The sequence below is a fragment of the Crinia signifera genome, chromosome 6, assembly GCF_055691185.1.
Source record: "Crinia signifera chromosome 6, ASM5569118v1, whole genome shotgun sequence".
NCBI lineage: Eukaryota > Metazoa > Chordata > Amphibia > Anura > Myobatrachidae > Crinia > Crinia signifera.
The window spans coordinates 271703959-271726508 of NC_139222.1; the positions used below are offsets into that span (position 1 = coordinate 271703959).

The 22550-nt window shown below is 44.7% G+C and overlaps 1 protein-coding gene across 3 annotated transcripts; it reads right to left on the bottom strand.

Moving 5' to 3' along the window:
• Positions 1 to 2686: 2686 nt before the first annotated feature.
• ZDHHC16 (zDHHC palmitoyltransferase 16) lies at positions 2687 to 22149 on the bottom strand. 3 transcript variants are annotated; one of them, XM_083149603.1, is made up of 11 exons: positions 21970 to 22148; positions 20019 to 20250; positions 19338 to 19532; positions 14204 to 14292; positions 13703 to 13731; positions 12396 to 12529; positions 10307 to 10354; positions 9271 to 9356; positions 7362 to 7485; positions 7195 to 7265; positions 2687 to 6673 (listed from the first exon to the last, which is right to left on the bottom strand). In XM_083149603.1, exons 2-11 carry the CDS (start codon positions 20232 to 20234, stop codon positions 6559 to 6561), a joined length of 1107 nt encoding a protein of 368 aa, XP_083005729.1. In that variant the 5' UTR covers positions 20235 to 20250; positions 21970 to 22148; the 3' UTR covers positions 2687 to 6558. The 3 variants fall into 3 exon arrangements, with proteins under 3 accessions (XP_083005729.1, XP_083005731.1, XP_083005730.1); XM_083149605.1 differs by having other exon boundaries at positions 2687 to 6669; positions 7191 to 7265; positions 21970 to 22147; XM_083149604.1 differs by lacking the exon at positions 10307 to 10354 and having other exon boundaries at positions 21970 to 22149.
• Positions 22150 to 22550: the final 401 nt, after the last annotated feature.

Sequence of the window (22550 nt, forward strand, 5' to 3'; positions counted from 1 at the left end):
CACTCTGACCTTTGTTTTGTGATGAATGAAGTGTAAGTTAGGTTAGTAAATACGGTACTTCTTTACTTTCACGGCGCCACTAGAAATCGCGGTCATCGCGGGCATTGAATGCACTAAAAAATCGGGTGCGACGCGATGCCCGCGATTTCCCATAGGGACCAATGTTAAATTTCTCAATGGACACGATTTTCTGTTCAATGCCTCAATTGACATGATTTTTACATAGGAAACAATGTTAAATGGCCCACAGAGGCCAAATAGGCACCCTCAAGTGTGAAATGGCCCCCACAATTGTTAACGCCACCCCACGATCAACCCGAAGCGTGGCGAGCGCAGCGAGCCCGCGAGGGGCGGCGGTACGCGTCCTCCGACCTTTTCATGCCCTACTATCCACTAGGGCGTGGAGTGAGAATAGAATAGTGTGGCGAGTGCAGCGAGCCACCGAGCCCGAAGCGTGGCGAGCGGACGCGGATACCTTCACAGGTAAACGCGGCTTCACAGGTATCCGCGTCCCCTCGCGGGGCTCGCTGCGCTCGCCACGCTTCGGGCTCGGTGGCTCGCTGCGCTCGCCACACTATTCTATTCTCACTCCACGCCCTAGTGGATAGTAGGGCATGAAAAGGTCGGAGGACGCGTACCGCCGCCCCTCGCGGGCTCGCTGCGCTCGCCACGCTTCGGGTTGACGTTGATCGTGGGGTGGCGTTAACAACTTGAGGGTGCCTATTTGGCCTCTGTGGGCCATTTAACATTGTTTCCTATGGAAAAATCGTGTCAATTGAGGCATTGAACAGAAAATCGTGTCCATTGAGAAATTTAACATTGGTCCCTATGGGCAATCGCGGGCATCGCGTCGCACCCGATTTTTTAGTGCATTCAATGCCCGCGATGACCGCGATTTTCTATCTGTCCTAATCTAGTGGCGCCATGAAAGTAAAGAAGTATCGTAAATACCTTTTAATACCCCATTCTCACTGCCGCAAAAACCCGGGTTTTTGCCAGGGCAAGCAGTAATTTCCCGGGTCCTGTCTCAGTGTGAAAGGGTCTTTGTGAAATTCCCAAGTGTTATGCCCTGGGGATTAGACACTGGGTTTTTCCTGGGTAATACAAGGGTGTACGGCAGTGTGAACAGCACAGCCTTGTGTTTTTCACACATGATGCCAAAAAAACAAGCTCATTGGGGGATGTAATCATGTGATATGTGACAGCCAGCCAAAAAAGCTGTTTTTTAAACAGCCAATCACAGCAATTTGTACAAATTTCCCAACACCCAATCAAATTCCACACACTTGTTGGAAGGCAGACCATGGAAAGCAGTGTGAAAGGGGCAGACATGAGAAATTCCCGGGTCTGAGGTACAGTATGAAGGGATTCTGTTGAGCTGAGAAGCTCTGTGCCCCGCCAAAAAGCCGTCAAGAAAAACCCGGGATTTTGCAGGGGCGGCAATGAGAACGCAGCATAAGATGAATACACGATATTAGTAAATGAATACTCCTTCAGTTAATGCAAATATTATTGCCTAGATCAGAGGCGGCCATACCAGTTCTTGGGGTTTACCAACAGTCCATGTGTTCCAGGGCACCTATGGATCTGTAGAATGTGTCCGTTGGGAATGTCTGCACCTGTGCTCTTACTAGTGTTAACGGACTTGTTGGAAGCTCTCGAGGACTGATTTTGGCCACCTGTGGCCTAGATGTTTTTCATACTCCTGGATATGGCCAATTCGCTATCTTTTGCAACATTGTACGATGTGTATGTACTATATATGTTGTTCTGGGCGTTCAAGGGAAATTGCTGATGACATCACATTGTTTGCATGTTGGCTAATGTGTACCCAGCATTACAGAGGCTGATTTACAGTTGAATGCTTCTGCGCCTTCCTTTAAAATCTTTTACGGTTGTTGCTTTTATGCTAGTGTCAGCCCTGATTGTGCAAGGATTGAGACTGATCACTTCGATCAGGGATGGGGGAACCTTTAGTCCTCCAACTGTTGATGAACTACGCATCCCAGCATTCCCTGCAACAGTTTTAGCATAGCAAAGTTGTAGCCGGTCATGCTGGGTTATGTAGTTAAACAACAGCTGGAGTGTCAAAGGCGGGAGCCTTTGACCTGACATAATGCAGTGTCAATGGCGCATCTAACAAAATTACCCTATAACATTGGTGTTCCACTTAAGTTTACTAGTGTGCTGCTGCAGCACCCTTTATTGTCTTAGAGCAGCGGTTCTCAAACTCTGCCCTCAGGTCTCCTCACAGAATCAAAGTGAAATAATTAGCGCCACCTGTGGTTCTTTTAACCCTTCCAGGTCCAAAGTGTAGTCAGGCTCAACAGCCCTAGCGCTAGTAGCAGATCCAATGGTGAGACACTTTAAAATAAGAACATCGTTCAATGTAGAAAAAATAACAATAGTTTAAACCAGACTGTTTGAATTGCCAAATTAGACTGCAAAGGGTTAAAATGTGTTGGTCAGTAACAAATATATCTGCCGGGTGACCTTGAAAATGCAGAGTCTGTGGGGTCCTGAGGACTGAGTTTGAGAACCCTTGTCTTTGAGAATGTTATTCAAAATATATATGCATGGATATAAAAGACTGAATAATCGTCTAAGCTGGACAAACCTTACAAAATAAGAGTTCTACAACATACCAGATAGTATTTTACAAACGTAGATAATAATGCAATATCCATTTATAAAAACAAGGAACTTTATAGAGGCAAGCCACCATAAATAAATCATATAGATAATACACAGATGTGCGTTCACAAAATCAACAGTTTGTACAAAACCTTCATCGTAGGAATCACCACGGATTGGCCGTGTCACCTAATTACACCAAGTCAGAAGCAGGATATCCTGATCCAGACCTTACACCCTGGCCAGTACTAATGTAATGCTGCTTGTAGCAGTCTCCTGTTGGGAACGCCATACACTGGTAGAACACCTGTGCCCAGAGAGTTGTAGACGCAAATTGATTCAGCCATCGATGGATTGATGTGAGTAGGTGGCACAGACCAATAACAGTGAGGTCTAGATTTAACTTTGCGACATTAACAGACAGATCTTTGCATAGATTCCACGTGAATGGGGTGGTTGGTTTTAATTACATACTGCAAGTGTCACTGTTGCTATTGCCAACTATAAAGTCAGGACCACAATCTGCATAGAGATGGCAGCTAGGAAAAAAACGTCCGATGCCTATAATACAGGGAAAACATTAAATACACTTGATCTTAAACACATCATTAATTTCACAAGTCCTAAAAAAAAAAAAAAAAAAACACGAAGGATCACTTGTTCAGGGTTTGTGCTGAAATAAATTCCGGACGTAAGGTAAGGCGGGATAAAGTGAATGGGCCAATAGCAGCCATTGTTTCTCTGCCACAGTAATCATGAAACCCATGCCCTCCATAGCTGGGTCCTATGGAAACTGCCTATCATGGCTTACTGCGTTACAGAGCCCTAGGGAAACGGGTTTACAAGCCATAGTGGTCTATGAATTGATCTAAAACATTTTACGGTACAGTGGGGATTGAAAGTTTGGGCACCCCAGGCAAAAATTCATTTTAATGTACAAAAAGAAGCCAAGGAAAGATGTAAAAACCGCCAAAAGGCATAGAATTACAGATCAGACATTCTTATAACATGTCAAAAAAAGTTTGATTTTATTTCCATCATTTACACTTTCAAAATAACAGAAAACAAAAAATGGAGTCTGCAAAAGTTTGGGCACCCTGCAGAGTTTATAGCATGCACCGCCCCCTTTGGACAGCTGAGACCTGGCAGTGTCATGGACTGTTCTTAATAATTGTCTGGAAAGACCAGGTAGTGTCAATCTCAAAGGTTTTAAAAGCCCAGACTCATCTGACCTAGCCCCAACAATCAGCACCATGGGTTCCTCTAAGCAATTGTGTGGAACACTGAAACTGAGAATAGTTGACATTCACAAAGCAGGAGAAGCAGAAGATAGCAAAGTGTTATCAGATGCCCAGATCTGGCAGAAACTGGAGTTGTGGTACACTATTCCACTATAAAGATATACTTGTACAAATATGGTCATCAGAATCAAACCTCTTCTACGTCCTCACCACAAAAATCAGCATTTGAAGTTTGCAAATTAACATATAGACCAGCCTGATGCATTTTGGAATCAAGTGCTGTGGACCAATGAGGTTAAAACAGAACTTTTGGGCCAGAATGAGCAAAGGTACGTTTGGAGAAGGAAGGGCAAAGAATTTAATGAAAAGAACCTCAGTCCAACTGTTAAGCATGGGGGTGGATCAATCATGCTTTGGGGTTGTATTGCAGCCAGTGGCACAGGGAACACGAGTAGAAGGAAAAATGGATTTATTAAGATTCCAGCAAATTTTGGACGCTAACTTGATGCCATATGTGAAAAACTGAAGTTAGAGAGGCTGGCTTCTACAAATGGATAATCGTCCTAAACACACCTCAAAATCCATGGTGGATTACATCAAGAGGCGTAAACTGAAGGTTTTGCCATAGCCTTCACAGTCTCCTGACTCCAACATAATTGTAAATCTATGGATAGACCTTAAAAGAGCAGTGCGTCACAGAGAGCCCAGGAATCTCATAAAACTGGAAGACTTTTGTAAGGAAGAATGGGCGAAGAGACCTCAAACAAGAATTGAAAGACTCTTGGCTGGCTACAAAAAGCGTGCATGCTATAAACTCTGCAGGGTTCCCAAACTTTTGCAGATGCCAATGTTTGTTATCTGTTATTTTGAAAGTGTAAATGATGGAAATAAAATCAAACTTTTTTGACATGTTATAAGAATGTCTAATCTGTAATTTCATGCCTTTTGGAGGGTTTTCCATCTTTCCTTGTCTTCTTTTTGCACATTAAAATGACTTTGGATCCCCACTGTAATGATGAGTGACACAAACACAGATAATGAACCTGTAGCTCACTACTCACAGGAAAGTGTTTAGGGTAAGAAGGTGCTCATTATAAATAAAGTTAATAATAAAAAAAAAAAAAGTAAAAATTTGCAGCTTCCAGTAGAGAACATTTTGCATGGCCAGAAATCTAAGCAATGGGTCTCGCTGGACATTACATTACACAACTGTGCTGGATTGCACTGAACAGATTAGCAGTACAGACCCTTAGATCAGTGGTTCTCAACCTTGGTCCTCAAGGACCCCCAACAGTGCATGCTTTCCAGGTCACCCGGCAGGTGAACAGGTGCACTCATTCACTGACACATTTTTAAATCCACAGGTGGCGCTATTTAATTCACCTGTGATTTTGTGAGGAGACCTGGAAAACATGCACTGTTGGGGGTCCCTGAGGACCGAGGTTGAGAACCACCGCCATAGATGAAATAATGAAAGAAAATCACATGTGAAATAACTGCTTTTAAGGGAATGTGAAGATCAAATACTCCTCTCCTGTGTAATAACAGAGACAGGCTCCTATGGGAGGGTTCATACACCAGAGGCCGCGCAATTGCTGGATTTATAACCAGTTTGGCAGTTATTAATTCTTTTTTTTTTTTTTTACAAAGTCGGCGATTGAAACTGGAAAGAGTCATTTTTGAAACTAGGTCCTGTTTTATATATATATATATATATATATATATTTTATTTTTATCATACGGTTTAACCACTTGAGTGGTATGGTTGGAATTTTTACGGGCTCAGCTGCGCTGCAGCAGTGGGCTGTCCCGGAAAATGTCTGGCCATACCACTAATATCAAGGTGTGCGGGCACCCTCCACCTCACCTCTCTGGTCCTGCAATCATACGCCCCAGCTCCCATGCCACTGCCCCGCTGCCATTAATTGCAGGCAGCAGTCTCGGTGATGTTCGGGGAGCGCTCAGGAGCCAGAGTCTTCCCGAGCCGCCACGAACATCCCAGATTCTGCCGCCTGTGGTCACTGCTGACTGTAACTGGCAACAGGGGAGCTCCACCATACAAATGCCGGGGGGGGGGGGGCGGGGGGGCTACTTTCTGTGGTGGGTTTTGCTGGGCCAGGACAAACCTGCCCTGGTAGGTTTGTCCTGCCCCAGCAAAACACACCGCCCACGAGGTTACTATGTATCCCCCAAAATGTGGAGGAATTATCCACAGCAAATTGACACCGAAATTTCATTTTATAGATTATATTTGATTATGAATGTTAACTAGGTCATTAGTTGCTATGGAGAATCTTCCCCAATTATTAGAAGGTGCAATATCTTTCTACTCTTTATCACCGTGGGTACAGTAACCAAGGAGGAAGGTCCTAGGACCAATGTAGGCAAATTAAATGAGGAACAGTTATAAGATCATACCATACTTCCCCAGTAACTGTTCAGAATTTAAATTGATACAAAAATTGAATTTTAGAGGCAGACAAAGACCCACAAAATATTGTCTGTTGGTGACAATAGCATAAGGAATGCTCACTGGCCAGTAACAGGCCGAGATCGTTCTATAGTGCTGTCGCCTCTGTTCTGCCCCTCGGACCAGAACGCTGTATTTCAGAATCCTGTTCCGTGCGTCGGTTACAGACGCCATATTTATCTTATAAATAACCAGTAGTGTAGTCCGGCGTCTTCATATTGCAAGGACAGGACTCTGCTTCACAGGAATCCAAGAGGGTGCTTGCCAAGTCAATCCATCTCCAAAAGCAAGGTGCGATGATGGCAGCAGGACTCTAGTGATCCACTGCCTGAAAGGGGGAAAGAAAGAGGTCTAGTGTCTTTAGGAGGACTAGAATCTGCAAACATTTAAAGGGCTTGTAAACCAATAAAACACCTGTTCTCTGAAGGTGCCCATACACGGTGCTTTTGCGCCGTGCAATGCGATGCGGCTCCCGTGGGCATCTTATCGCACAGTACAAAAAGTATGTGCTGCACATACTTTTTGTGCTGCCTTCTGATGGTATAACATGCGTTGTGATGCAGCCCATAACAGATACCATCATCGGATCTTGTATGGGCACGTTTACTCTGTCCCCACACAGCGCATGTTTTCCAGATCTCCTCCCAGAATTACAAGTGAATTAATTAGCATCACTTGTGGTTTATTTGTTAGAACCTGAAAAATGTAAAAATCAACCGTTCGCTCCCTGATACGGTCATTCAGACTAAATGATAAAATCTTAACACATTTATCCAAAATCATATTTGTATATTTTATGGCTAATTATCGTCCACGGGGATACTTGTTAGCTTCCATGTGACAACTTACAGTTTTTGTTCTACGCCAAAGAAAAGTCTCCAGTTACTGTAGCGGCCGTAGCTGTACGGATTGTGAAACGTCTGAAAAGGGAAAAGATACGTATTACAGTCGCACGGAGCATTTAATGCTACGGAGGTCAAATAAATCCCCAAACGTTGGAGGGGAGCGGGACTCACCCTTCCTTTAGTGAGCAGTCTCTTCCTCTCCTTCTTGTTGATGTGTCGCTCTATGCTGCTCTCTCCTCGCGTGATGAGCATGGTGTGCCACAGAGTGAGGGCGCCAAGAGCCAGCGCAACAGAACTGGAAACAATCGCATCATGTCACACACACATTGTATCTTCTTTGTGGTGTTGTAAAGAAGTGTAAATAAAAATGCAACTCATACAAAACACACTGTTTTATCTGCAATAACTTATTTACTTAAGTGTTTCATACCTCACGATACTTCGCAATTACAAGTGAATTACATTAATTTCCATTGTGTCTCTGGATACGACAATTGCTCCGCCCTCATTTAGGGGCCCATTTATGATTGGATCCCATATGCGATGCGGGCGGTATTTACCACCCAGGATTGTATTGCAACATGCAATCCTTTCGGCTGACCGCACTGCCCCATCATACAATGGGCTACCGCCATCTCAGAATAGTGGTAGCCCCAGGACCCATTGCAATACTGCCTGATGTTGATACAATCGGACAGCTTTGCATCCCCCTAAGTAACCTATGGGGGAAGTGGCTGCGCACTGAGCAGGTGGGATCCCAGCAGGGGTCAGAGATTCCTGCCGCAGTCCCTAATACATACATTCTGATAATACTTAATATTTGTGGATTACCCCCCGAGAACCGGTGTTTTCTGGGAATTAGCCGCAAATATATGATAATAAGGCCCCTTACTAACAACACAAACTTACAGATCAAGGGGGAATATGTACGTACACTTGCAGGTGGAGACCCTTCTACCTGGACTAAGACCCCACCCACCTGCTCTAACGGGTTTTTAATTACTCTGTGTCCTTGCACTTGCTGTCTGTAAATTAGAATAGGCAGTATGGATAAATGTGCATACACACAGTACAATTTTTGTTGCCCAATTTTGTTGAAAGACATTTCCATTGAACCCAGTGTCCTGGACGAAAGATGTTGACGAAAGATGAACGACGAAAGATGATGCCCATACCCGCCAGTTGTTCATCAAGATTGTTCGTCAACTGTACATGCAGCTCAATTTGGATATCTTTCAAAATGAGCCTATAAACCAGGCATTCCCAACCACGGTCTTCAAGGCACACCAACAGTGCAGGTTTTGTAGATATCCAGGCTTGAGCACAGGTGACTTAATTAGTATCTGAGGGATTCTGATTAAACCATCTGTGCTGAAGCCTGGATATCACTAAAACCTGAACTGTTGGTGTGCCTTGAGGACCGTGGTTGGGAATGCCTGCTATAAACTGTAGCTAGATCTTTCATCAACATCTTTTGTCCGGGACACTGGGTTCAATGGAAATGTCTTTCAATAAAATTGGTCAAAAAAAATGTTCAGTGTGTATGCACCTTTAGGGAGCCACCTGATGACTAAATTAGTACTGGAGTCATTGCTCAACTCAAACCAGCTGTGTACAAGCATGATTATCCTAAAACTGCCAGGAGATGCGTGGTGAGGAGATGATCACCACTGTACAGTGTGTGGGGTTATTTTCTGTTAGCATAAAGCAGGGGTTCTCAAACTCGGTCCTCAGGACCCCACACAGTTCATGTTTTCCAGGTTACCTGACAGGTGCATTCATTACTCATTGACACATTTTAAAAGATCCACAGGTGGAGCTAATTATCTCACCTGCGATTCTGTGAGGAGACCTGCAAAACATGCGCTGTGTGGGGTCCTGACGACCGAGTTAGAGATACTGTGGCATAAAGTCATCCAGACACTCAGCTTTTTGGCCAAGCAGTAGGAACGCTAAGCGTCTACCACTGGGATAACAATGCTGTTCCCTTTATATTGGTTGGGTATTAATTCGCGGAGCTGCTGCACAGAATTATTCTTCCGACCGTTACACTAAATAATGACATTGCCCATTACTGTACCTGCAAAGGACCCAGAGGTAGATGATGCATTTGTGGAACACTCTCTCCCGGAAGGAATAGCTGGGAGGTGGGGTCTGGCTGTACGTCTGAAGAATTAATAACAAAATCGTGTTAGGAGTATGTACTTTTGGTGGCTGGTAAATACATTTATGAACGTCATGATAGTCAGGACATATACACACACTGGGGAACATCATCACTCACCTGCTAATGTAATTAGGGTAAGTCACCACTGATGATTGCAGGGCACAATTACAAAAGGATCGAGACATGCAGAACAAAGCTGCCGTGTGGAAAGGAATGGGTAGGACATTTAGCCAGAACCTGTCTTAATATTTTCTTTATGGACCCAGCAAAAAAACCACCAGTCCCTCAGTACGCAGACACAGGCTGATCCCTACTGAGAAACAAGCCACTCACACATAGCAGAGAGGCAGGGCACTGAGAACTACCCCCACAACTCCTCTCTGCTCTGTTGACCTTTAGTGGTTGACCCTCATACTGGTCAACCTAGCGACCGTATCCCGGGAATTCGATATAGGTACAAGGAGAGGAGTGTTAAGGTTAGGTGCTTAGAGGGGGGGGGGTTAGGCTGTGGGGTATGAGGGGTTTTAGATTAGGCAATATTGGGGAGGATTGGGAGGGAGACAGGCAAGTAAGTATACTCACCTGACCTCTGTTGCTATTCCCTCCTTTACAATGCCAACGTCAGTAATCTGAAATACTGGTCATCCGTACATATCCCACGGAAGCCATAACTCGTAGCTACCCCTGTCCTCACAATACCATGTAAAAGTGCAAGAGCCTCTTTACCGCGCTTTGTAAGTATTATTTCTGCAGTTCTCCCATCATTTACAGACTGGTGATCAGGGACCAAGCTGGTGAGTCACACAAACTGGGGGCAATAGACACACAACAGCGGCTGTGACAGACAACAGAAATGAGTGAGGGGTCAGGACGCAGCAAAGACAACTCATGCAGGGCCTTATGGAACAGTAATTGTGGCCTCAGGGTTACGTTCTGGTGACAGGCCCACCTCATTGGCTGCAAACTGGAGCCTCGCCTTCTCCTGATGCTTCATTTTCTAATAAGAGGGAGACAGGACCACAGTTACCGTCCAGCCGAAGTGTACAGCAGACTCTGGGAACAGCGGAGTCTTTTTTCCCCCCATTTTAATAATGGAAAACTATTTTCTTTTTAATCAGTGAAAAAGAATACTTTAAGATCTTCGTGAATTTATACAATTTTTTTTTTTTCTTAAGCCACATACACACTATACGATATTTGCATTAATGATATGCAGGATAACGATATCTTGCATATCGCTCAGCGTGTACCCACAATATCGTTAACGGTAACGCCTATTGTCTGTACACGCGGTCCAATCTAACAATATAGTCAGTGACTGCTGGGGTCCTAGTGACGAGATCGGTAGATAACGATATCGTTCAGTGTGATCCGCGGTTGTTCGTTTCGCAGCACCACCGATTTCTTTAACTATATCGGCGGTGCTGCGTATCGTATATTGTGTATGGGGCATAAAAGTCTTAATACCTCAAAATTTGAATGCAAGGAATCACGTTAAATCCGCTAATCCCGCGCTTTTCTGGGGTGGTGTGGCATCACGCGACCACACCCTGTACAATCACGGGAACCTGCGCCTTCATGTCTACTGGCCAATGAGGCTCGAGGTACCGTCAGCTCGTTAAATCTGGACTCAACTTGATGTAGGTGTAGTTACAGATTTCTATTGGGTTCTGGGTTGTTTCTAGTGCAGTTAAAGACATTTAAACCCTTTGACAAAACTTCCAGCCCCTATTATACACCAATAATCCCGGCAAGAACTTGTTGTGGCTCATGAGCTCAGCCAATAACATCTCACCGCGGTTAGGCTGCAGAAGAAGAATACCCACTAGCCCTGGCTATCTGTAACTATGCCCTCCTGCAAAAGGAGACATTTGTGAGGGTTCATCAAGAACTCTACAGAGGAGAGCAACAGTCTGCAGAGCACCTCTGCGGGTTCAGCCTGCCCTCTAGTGGAGGACGATAATATGGTCAGGCCCTTCTTCATGTTCTCAACAAACAGGAGACCACATGTACTGTCAACCTGAAGGCTTTAGCCCAGAGTGTCTGCTTTCTGTTCTAGTGTGGGACACACTGCCCTGACATCAGCTGCACCCATCCACTTAAGTACAGACTGCATTGATTGTTTCCTCGTAGTACCAACTGACCATCTTGACCCCAGCTCACAACATTTTCTTCATAAAGGGAGGGTCTTCTGGGATGACTTTGACCCCATCCACAGGGCATGCGAGGTTGTCCAACGATTTGCAGTGATAGAGGTTTCCCATGGGTCACGGCCTCCTTAGTCACCATAAGTGAACCCAATTGAGCATTAATATGATATCTTGTAATGATGACCAACGGTCTTCTGAAGCAGTAGTAGTAGGCCGTTGGGTGACAGGGTGCAGGGTCAGTAGAACGCTGTCGTCCAATGCCCCTTACAGTCCCCTAGAGTAGTGTTTTTATTTGGTCAGCTACTCAGTGCAACTAATTGTCCTCCACATACAAATCTAAAGGGCCAAACCTTGCTGGCACCCTGCATATTCCAAAACCAGTGCAGCTCCTCTTTCCTGCTTGGGGTGTTGCGCTTTGCTGTGGTGCTTCTTGCACAGTGTGGTCTATATTTCAGCATGGATATACAGACCAGACATGTGCTAGGAGCACCACAGCAGAGCGCAATCCCCAGGAAGGGAAGAGGAACTGTACAGGTGTCGGAACATACCAGGTGTAATAATGAACACTATACAGTATAGGAATACTGAGGACTTACCGTTATGAGTTTTTCCATCATTACTTTAGCCCACCTCTGCCCTTTCCTAACATCTCTATATTACATGACTGAGGGGCAGATTTATTAAGCTTGGTGAAGTGATAAACTGTTTTTTATCACCGGCCAATCAGCTTCTATCTGTGAAGTTACAGGCTTGGTTTGAAAAATGACAGATAGGAACTGATTGGCCGGTGATAAAAACCAGACACTTTATCGCTTCACCAAGCTTAATAAATCTACCCCCTGAGTATTAACAATGAAAGTAATACTGTAAATGCCTCTGTGACCTCACCTCGATAGCCGCGTAGGCTTCTCTAAACATGACGCGGCTGCTGATGCTGCAGTAGATGCAGCCCATGGTCATGAAGAGGCAGAAGGAGAAGAAGTAGCGATGGTTGTAGTGACCCACGCAGTTGTTCAGCCAGGCTTCAATGTGCGCCAGTTAAGGAATAGCGGAATAATAACACAATAAAGCACAAGCAATTACTTTAACCTCATTATGAATTAGGGCAGTATTCAATGAGAAAAATTTGCCCTGTTTTATGGCGAATTTGTGCTTTTTTCGCCTTGGACGGAGCATTTTGCTCTCCAAAAGCAAGCAACCCTATTCAATGTGAAATATTCGCCGTCTTTTTAAGTGATTTTCGCCGTCTCTCTCCGTGTAGCAATTCTCCATCTTTTCATGAACTAAAAGTTTTTTTTTTTAAATTTTGGTGTAAAAAAAAAAATCAGGTTTTTTTTTCTGTGAAGGGGCATGTTATTTTTATTCATGTGCTTATAGCACATGAATATATATTTAATTAAAAAATATATAATTTTTTTTAATTTTTTTTTTGTTTTTTTTACACAGAGCAGCCAGCAGGGGGCTGGAGCTCTCGAGCCGCTCATTAGATATTCATATATTCACTGCATCCGATCATTACATATGCACGATCGGGTGCAGTGAATACTGGGTCCCCCGCTGGCTATGGGGGGGGGGCAGCTTGTGCTGCCTGGGTCCCGGGGAGCCCCCTCCCCTCCACATATGTTCTGGGGCAGCCAGGGAGACTTTAATCTCCCTGGATACCACCGTCCCACGGCTCCCTGCCAGCTCCCTGCCGCGGAGCCCTCCGGAACACGGCGAGTGTATGGCGAGAGAAAAAAATCTCTCGCCATGCACCGCTAATTTTTTTCATTGAATACTGCCCTTAGATTGGTTTGTGTCCAATGAGATGTTTGCTAAAAAAACATGTGACCTCCTAATGCGGATGAGTCCAGGTTTCCAGGATATCCATGCCTGTGCAGACGGTATAACCAAACTGTTCGAGATACTGAGGAGTAAATTTACTAAGATGAGAGTTCTACTGAATCTGCGCACAAGCATGGATATCATCCCATCTTCAATAGAACTCCCATCTTAGCAAACTTACCCCCAAGGGTCACCTATGCTTAACCACTGATATCCTTAAAACCTGTTGTGTGCCTACTGGACCAAGGTTGGAAGCCACAGCTGCAGGCTATCCATAATATTCATTTGAAATGATCGGTGAGAGCAGGAACATCTTCAGAACGAACGGTTCCCACATAATATACGTCTACCTCCGCAGTGTGTAAGGATACGGCAATGGTGATCCATTTTCAGCACACACCTGTTAGGGGGAAAGAGGCTGTTATTGTAACCTACATCATTGCCCCAACTCGCTGCAACCAATGTGTTCCACTCTGCATATCCTGCACACAATATATAAGGCCGCAGCTCAGCAGACGCTCTCTCCCGAATCGTGCAAAACGTCTGGTATGCAGACATCAGGTCAATAGGATGACCGATAAAAGATAAATTTACTCATGCCATTTAATGACAACCGCCAGTTGGTACATGTCTGTAGTGGGCACACTTACATACATAAGAAGGTTTTCTGGAATTTCTACACAATACAACCACATAAAATTAACATGAACCGTTTGAGTGCCAGTGTTGCGGTGAGAGATCCTCAATATATCCACTAAAAATGCCGGCGCCGCTCACAGCGACTGTTCTTTTTGGGTGCAATATTTAACTAAACTTTAATAAAAAATAATAAAAAAAAAAAAACAAAAAAAAACACACTTTATAAAACGCACCTATTGCATATGCTGCAGTGATGGGTCCGGGCAGGTTTGGGCGCGATGCATTTCCGGCACACGGACACACACGGAATATCGTTCTTAGCCTGAAGAAGAGGGCAATAATGGTAGAAGGGTTACACGTCGGGAGCGGTTGTACCACTAGAGTTCTAGCTCCACCTTTTTCTGCACATTCTACAACACAAGTTCCCCCAAGATCCTTACACTAAGCTTATATAACTACAGCACCCTATGGGTGTCCTAATGTAATTAGCAGTTATTATGGCATTTCATATTATTTCTGGTTTCCTGCCATATACACATGAAATACTGTGAAGTATATGTCGCTAACTGTATCCACCTATCTCCACCTTACTTCTCTGCAGGAGGCTGCGGTGTTAGGCGGGAGGTTGGGGCTAACATTAGGTATAGTAGTGTTCCTTCTAGCACCCGCCATCTTTGAAAACCCATGCAGTTCCTCTTTCCTGCCTGGGGTGTCGCTGTCTGCTGTAGTGCTTCTAGCACAGTGTGGTCTGAATATCAGCACTGATATATAAGCCAGACCTGTGCTAGAAGCACTACAGCAGAAAGCAACACCCCAGGCAGAGAAGAGAAACTGCATGGGTTTTCAAAGATGGCGGATGCTAGAATGAACACTATATAGGTGACCCTAGATGCCCAGTTCAGAAAATTACATTTACATTTTTAAAAAGCAGAAGCCCAGGAGTCTACACAGTTCACATAGGTGCCTTTAACAGTAACTTGTTGACCATGCATATTTATTCCATGGGGCGTTAATGGGCGGTAGGAATAAAGCTGGTTGAACGTTTGGTGGGAGGGCACTTCTCGCGCTGCCCATGTAGCCTACAACATTATTATCCCACCAGTCACTCGGCTATAATTCGCAGTAACTCATTGCTTCAAGCAAGCACCACACTGAGCCTATAATACCAGAGCACAAATTGTACATACACCAGCGTACAATACCTTTTTTTTTTTCCACCTGATGTTTCCCCGCCACAGTTTGATTTGCATCGCATACAGTGCATTTGGAAAGTATTCACAGCACTTCACTTTTTCCACATTTTGTTATCTTACAGCCTTATTACAAGATGGAATAAATCAATTTTTCCCTCAAAATTCTACACACAACACCCCATAGTGACAATGAGAAAAAAGGGTTTTGGGAGATTTTTGCTAATATAAAAAAAAAAAAAAAAAAAAAAAAAAAAAAAGAAATCACATGTACATAAGTATTCACAGCCTTTGCTGTGAAGCTGAAAATTGAGTTCAGGTGCATTCTGGTTTCCACTGAGGAAGCCGCTGAACACACGTTAGGTGGAGAAACGCGTATGTGAGCTCTGGCCACCACCATTCTTTCATCTCCTAAAGGTGCCCATACATGGTACAATTTAACAAGGCGATGTGATGCGAGCTCCCGCACAACACATCACAATGCACAGCAGTATGTGCTGCACATACTTTTTGTACTAGATTGCATTGAATTGTGTTCAAGGCCTTGGTTAGACCACACCTTGAATATGGAGTACAGTTCTGGGCCCCACACTATAAAAAGGACATCTTGGAATTGTAAAAAACCCAAAGAAGAGCAACAAAGCTTATTAGGGGAATGGAGAATTTAAGCTACGAGGAGAGATTAAGCAAGCTGGGACTATTTACACTATATACAAATATAAGGAACTCTCAAGCACCCTTTTTACTGCAAGAAAGGAATCTAGGACGCAAGGGCACGAATTTAGATTAGAGGAAAGAAAATTTCGTTCCCTCAAAAGAAAAAATTTATTTACGGTCAGAGCAGTCAAACTGTGGAACTCTCTTCCTGGAGAGGTGGTGTTGGCAGATACAATAAATACGTTCAAAATAAGGTTGGACAAGCATTTATTGGCTAAAAATATCCAAGGGTACTAATAAGAACCATATACTGTCTTTTACAAGGGATAAGCTATTAAAACGTAGGTTGAACTAGATGGACGCAAGTCTTTATTCAGCCTTATCTACTATGTAACTATGTAAAACGCATGCGATATAGTAGAAAACGCACCGTGTATGGGCACCTTTAGAGACATCTGGTATGAGGACCATTTGACCAGTAAATATTTATTTACAGTTTCTTATATAGTGCAGCATAATCCGTTGCGCTTGGAAACAACAGTGATTAAACAAACTGGGTAGATACAAACCGACAGAGGTAGGAGGGCCCTGCTTGCAAGCTTACAGTCTATAAATAGCCACAATATAAGTAATATGGTAATAATCAGCTGTGACCGGGGGAGCCAACCAGAGCGGCAGGAGAAACCACTAGCAGGTCTGTGTGAATTGCCTATATAAGCTGTATTAACAGCAGGGGGGAATCCAGAGAAGCTCTGTGGATACAAAATTATTATTATTAGAAGTTACAACTTTTACCAGGATTGTTACAGTATATTGTTTCAAGTACAGGGATGCAGATTTCTAGCTTTATATTTAATTTATTGTCCAAATATAGGTCTTTTTCATGACCTTATAATAAAGTGTTCATAAAGGTATAATATGTACAGTGAATTGTATCTGATACACCCTATATTGGCAGAAAGGGTGTTTGCCCTCTTTTTTGCCCGATTAGCTTGGTTTCCGCTGAGCATCCCTGAGATGTTCCTACAGCCTAATTGGAGTCCACCTGTGGAGAGAGGAGAACCTTCCAGAAGGACAACCATCTCTGCAGCAATCCACCAATAAGGCCTGTATGGTAGAGTGGCCAGACGGAAGCCACTCCTTAGTAACAAGCACATGGCAGCCCGCCTGGTGTTTGCAAAAATGCACCTGAAGGACTCTCAGACCATGAACACAATTCTCTGGTCTGATGAGACCAGGATTGAACTCTTTGGCATGAATTCCAGGCGTCATGTTTAGAGGAAACCAGACAATGATCAACACCAGGCCAATACCACCCCTACAGTGAAGCGTGGTGGTGGCAGCGTCATGCTGCGGGATGTTTTTCAGAAGCAGTAACTGGGAGACTAGTCAGGATAGAGGGAAAGGGGTCTGGGACGGATATTAGACAGCACTTACATCGACAGCCATTACATCGACACCATTAGTTCGACAGCTCAATAGGTCGACATACCATTAGGTCGACAGCTCATTAGGTCGACATGTTTTTAGGTCGACAGTGTCTATGTCGACAGTCAAAAGGTCGACATGTGTTTTTCACTGTTTTTTGGCCGAAATGTCGACACAGTCGACATGGACACCGTTTGAAGTGTACCGCTTCGCTCGCTATGCTTCGGGCACGGTGCCTCGCTGCGCTCGGCACACTATTTTATTCTCCCACCACGCCCTAGTGGATAGTAGGGCATGAAATACCGCCTGTCGGCACATGTCGGCTCAAAAAACAGTGAAAAAACCCATGTCGACCTTTTGACTGTCGACATAGACACTGTCGACCTAATAACATGTCGACCTAATGAGCTGTCGACCTAATGAGCTGTCGACCTAAAACCATGTCGACCTATTGAGCTGTCGAACTAATGGTGTCGATGTAATGGCTGTCGATGTAAGTGCTGTCTAACAATAGTCCGGATACCCATCTTTCAGCAGGACAATGACCCTAAGCCCACAGCCAAGATATCAAAGGACTGGCTTCTGGACAACTCTGTGAATGTCCCTGAGTGGCCCAGCCAGAGCCTAGACGTGAATCCGATTGAACGTCTCTGGAGAGATCTGACAATGGCTGTGCACTGACGCTTCCCATCCAACCTGATGGAGCTTTGGAGGTGCTGCAAAGAGGAATGGGTGAAACTGCCCAAAGACAGGTGTGCCAAGCTCGTGGCATCACATACAAAGACTTGAGGCACAATTACTGCCAAAGGTGCATCAACAAAGTATTGAGCAAAGGCTGTGAAAATGTACATGTGATTTTTTTATTTTTAAGAATTTTTTTTTTCATGTTGTCATTATGGGGTACTGTGTGTAGAATTTTGAGGGAAAAAAATAATTTATTCAATTTGGAACATAACAAAATGTGGAAAAGTAAAGCACGGGTTATTCTTTCCGGATGCACTGTACTTGTTGCCCTATGGTTCCTTCACAGTTTGCGTTAAATTGTAATTTGGTTTAGCATTGCTTGTGTCTCTAATTTGTGAGATTAATACCGCGATGAAGCGGTGATAGGGCCTCATTCAGCTTTGTAAGCAAAGGAAAAAAAGACCTGTCCAGACAATGGAGTGCATCACTGCATGCACTGTTACCCCTATATAGAAACATAGAATGTGACGGCAGATAAGAACCACTTGGCCCATCTAGTCTGCCCATTTTATAAACATGTTACCTTAAACCATATTTGATCCTTATTTCTGTGTAAGGATATCAATATGCCTATCCCAAGCATGTTTACATTGTACTACTGTATTTGCCTCTACCACCTCTGTTGGGAGGCTATTCCACTTATCCAGTACTCTTTCTGTGAAGTAATTCTTCCTCCGATTTCCCCTTAATCTTCCTCCCTCTAGTGTCAGTGCATGTCCTCGTGTTCTGCTGCTCCTCTTCCTGTGAAGAATGTCTCCCACCTGTACCTTCCTCTCCCCAGTGTCAGTGCATGTCCTCGTGTTCTGCTGCTCCTCTTCCTGTGACTAATGTCTCCCTCCTGTACCTTCCTCCCTCTAGTGTCAGTGCATGTCCTCGTGTTCTGCTGCTCCTCTTCCTGTGAAGAATGTCTCCCACCTGTACCTTCCTCCCTCTAGTGTCAGTGCATGTCCTCGTGTTCTGCTGCTCCTCTTCCTGTGAAGAATGTCTCCCACCTGTACCTTCCTCCCTCTAGTGTCAGTGCATGTCCTCGTGTTCTGCTGCTCCTCTTCCTGTGAAGAATGTCTCCCACCTGTACCTTCCTCCCTCTAGTGTCAGTGCATGTCATCGTGTTCTGCTGATCCTCTTCCTGTGAAGAATGTCTCCCACCTGAATCTTCCTCCCTCTACTGTCAGTGCGTGTCCTCGTGTTCTGTTGCTCCTCTTCCTGTGAAGAATGTCTCCCACCTGTACCTTGTTATAACCCTTGATATATACATCAGCAATGACAACTAATACAATATACATTGCCGTGTGATCTGGTTTCGATGATACGATGAAGTCTCGGTAATCCCGCCGGGGCAGGCACATACCTGTGGCGGATATCCCGGAGGAGTGGTAATGGCCTTGTAATAATGAAAGACAATCATGACGAGGTTCCAGTGGCCATAAGCAAGATGCCAGCAGATCCAGGCCGGGGAATATGTGTGCAGGATAAGGGGGAGGACGCACAGGTATACAATCAGCACAATGGAGCTCGTTAGCACGATGACCAGGGCAACAAACACCTAACGAAGGCAAGAGATCACATATTAGAGAAAGGCACAGCAGAATCATCACCTATATACCAGTGTGGGTGTAGGACTGTCTATGAGACTGTTATGCAATTGTGAGAGTCAGTGAGGCACAAGATTCTTCATGAAAGGGTTAATAGCTGGGGGGGGGGGAAGACACGACATGTATCCAACCTTGGAATGAGAAAATACCAGCCAACCAGCTTCTAACATTCCTGTTACAGGCTAAGTTTAAAAAAAAACTACAGTTAGGAGCTGATTGGTTGGTACTACGGGGTAGATGTATGAAGCAGTGATAAGAGAGGAGAAGTGAGACAGAGGAGAAGTGGCCCATGGGAACCAATCAGCACTGAAGTAACATCTTTCATTTGCATAATATAACATTATACAGAGCAGCGGATTGGTTGCCATGGGGCACTTCTCCCTTATCACTGCTTAACCCCCCCCCCCCTCCTATATGAACATATAGGGAATACTTACTATACCGAACCACCGGGTCAGGTGATCCACCAGCCAATAAATTGGCTCAAAGAGAGACTCTATGACCACATCGCTGTTGGTGAAGGAATTGTACCCCAGGGACACAAGGCAGAGGCGCCAGTAACGCAGGTAATCGGTCAGGAGGTTCACATAGGTAAATTTCCTCCTGTGTCCCAGGCGTAGACACCTCAAGAAAAGGCGCCGGATGTTTCTCATTCCCACTGTTCATTACCTGCACATGAGAGAGACATAGATATTAAGTAGGACGGATACAATTTTCTATCAGGAGCGACCCTTCAAGGACCGATTCAATATACCCCACTCGAAACAAGTCACAGATATTCCTAATCAGCCACTGCCCTGCTAAGGAAAACCGCCAGCCTAGCACACACTGGTCTGTATCTTAGCTCTGCAGTACAGACCGGGCTGTGCTAGATGCACCACAGCAGGGAGCCCCACCCCAGGCAGGAAAGAGTAGCTGCACAGATTTGAACATGCTGGGTGCTAGAATGAACATGTATAGAATATAAGTAATTTCTCAGACAGTAAACATCGCACATCACTAGAGGACAAATGCCCTCCACAGCTCGACAGACGAAAACATTTTGCTTCACTACATGGAAATGTTAGCTGCAAGGACGGACACCAAGGTAGTTTATTCTTAAGGCCCCCATACATTAGTCCGACCTGTCCTTTCCCTTGAGCTCCCTGGAAGGGCTCACATACGATTTGGCACTTCATGTGCCATTTTGTTCATGTGATAAATCGATTGCGATTTATCGCTTGTAACCCCCTGGGGGGGAGGAGAGAGGGAGATCTCTCCCAGCCAATCAGCGGCTGCCCATTCTTTTGTATGTTTTTTTTTTTTATCTCCTGCCCACCGCATGTCGGGGATGCAGAGCAGGGAGAGCGCCTCTCCTGCCCGGCGCTTCCCTGCTCTGCAGATAGGTGCGAGCCAGCATCGATGGCACACACACCTATGGACTGTATCAGATGCAATACATGTCGGGTGCTGAAAAGCATCCGCAATGTGCTTACAAGATGGGGAGGCTGTGATGTGGGCATCTCAGGTGTTGACACCAACACCAAAAACCACGAAAACTCAAGTCAACCTTTTTCATGTGTCAACTTTTTGCTTGTTTCATCCTTCTTCAGGCTCATCTTCGTTCATGTCAATCTGGGGTCCACCTAAACACTGTCAACATAATGATCCACACTCCATATAACAGAAGTAGTAACGCCACAATTAGAAGATGCCTTGTGATTGTGCGTACAGATCGGTGGTTTAACCACGCATGGCTTCTGGGTGTACATGCGCTGTCAGATCCGGGGCATGTGCAAATCTGCGGGAACCGCTTCTGGATGTCCGCAGTTGAATTTATTATTCAAGAGTAAGTGGATAGACCATCGGGAGGAGGTGACCGATGGGTAGTGGGTACTATTCAAACTCTTTCCATCAAGAAGGGAAAACATCGAAAGTCACTAACCATCGACTTCCGATGTCCATCCTTCAGAGGAAGGACTTGGCTGCCCTGAACCAATATAAATGAGAATATTGACAAGTGACATTACCAAGCCATCGGCCACCACTCCTACAATACAATGGCTACCTCATGTACAATAACGGGATTTACCTTTAAAAAAAAAAAAAAAAAAAAAAAAAAAAAAAAAAAAGAAGAAAACAAACTTTATTTTCTATGCAAAACTGCATCACTCTGCATAGGAACGATAGGGGCTCCCTATAATAGCACTATGGCAGGATAAAGGACCATGCACAGTAACCCTGTTCCATAAATAGCTGGTATATATGTATATAATTACTATTGCATACATTGCAGCTGCTGGAAGGCACGGTCAGCGAGGATAAAGCATGCATTACACACCGCAGCACCCTATTACTTCCCAGGTGAGCAGGTGGTGCTGCTGCTGCAAGCAGGTGACTGCTCCTTACCTGCCGGGCGATGGCACTCATTGGTTGGGTGAGGGGGTCATCTTGCAGCTGCATTCCCACTTTGCACACTCCATCCCAGGACACAGAGACCGGCACTCACCGGATGTCATCATTGAACTCACCCTGCATCACCCGGAGCCGGCCCGACCCAGCGCGCATGCGCAGGACCACCCGGAGCCGGAAGATAACGCTTCCTGTTTCCTTACAGCTATTGCCGCGCATGCGCGATGTCTGGGCACACTGCAGCTTCTGTCAGGCTGCTCCAGTACATTCATCAGGTGTATTAGAATAATAATAATAATAATAATAATAATAATAATAATAAGAGGCTGCTGTAGGGATGTGGACAGTATGATTGCAGTGCTTTATCTGTGCAATTACTTATGTTGATCAATATAAATTAACCTTATAAATGGGCAGACCACACTAGTAATAATTGAATTCCTATAGCCCCTTTTCCCCAATAGGATTCAAGGTGCTTGTAATGGTAACAGAAGTTGCATAGATACTTAGAACTTACACTAGGATATTGAAATGGTGCTGTACATGATTTAAGTTTTATGTATACGTGTCACTGTGCT

Bases quoted from the DNA above. Each gene is read 5' to 3' on its own strand.
- ZDHHC16 (XM_083149603.1), bottom strand. From the start codon at position 20,234: ATGAGAAACATCCGGCGCCTTTTCTTGAGGTGTCTACGCCTGGGACAC. The intron at 13,732-14,203 runs GTGCGTTTTATA...TCCCCCTAACAG, and splicing joins CACTGCAGCATATGCAATAG to GTGTGTGCTGAAAATGGATC. The intron at 7,266-7,361 runs GTGAGTCCCGCT...TTCCCTTTTCAG, and splicing joins GACTGCTCACTAAAGGAAGG to ACGTTTCACAATCCGTACAG.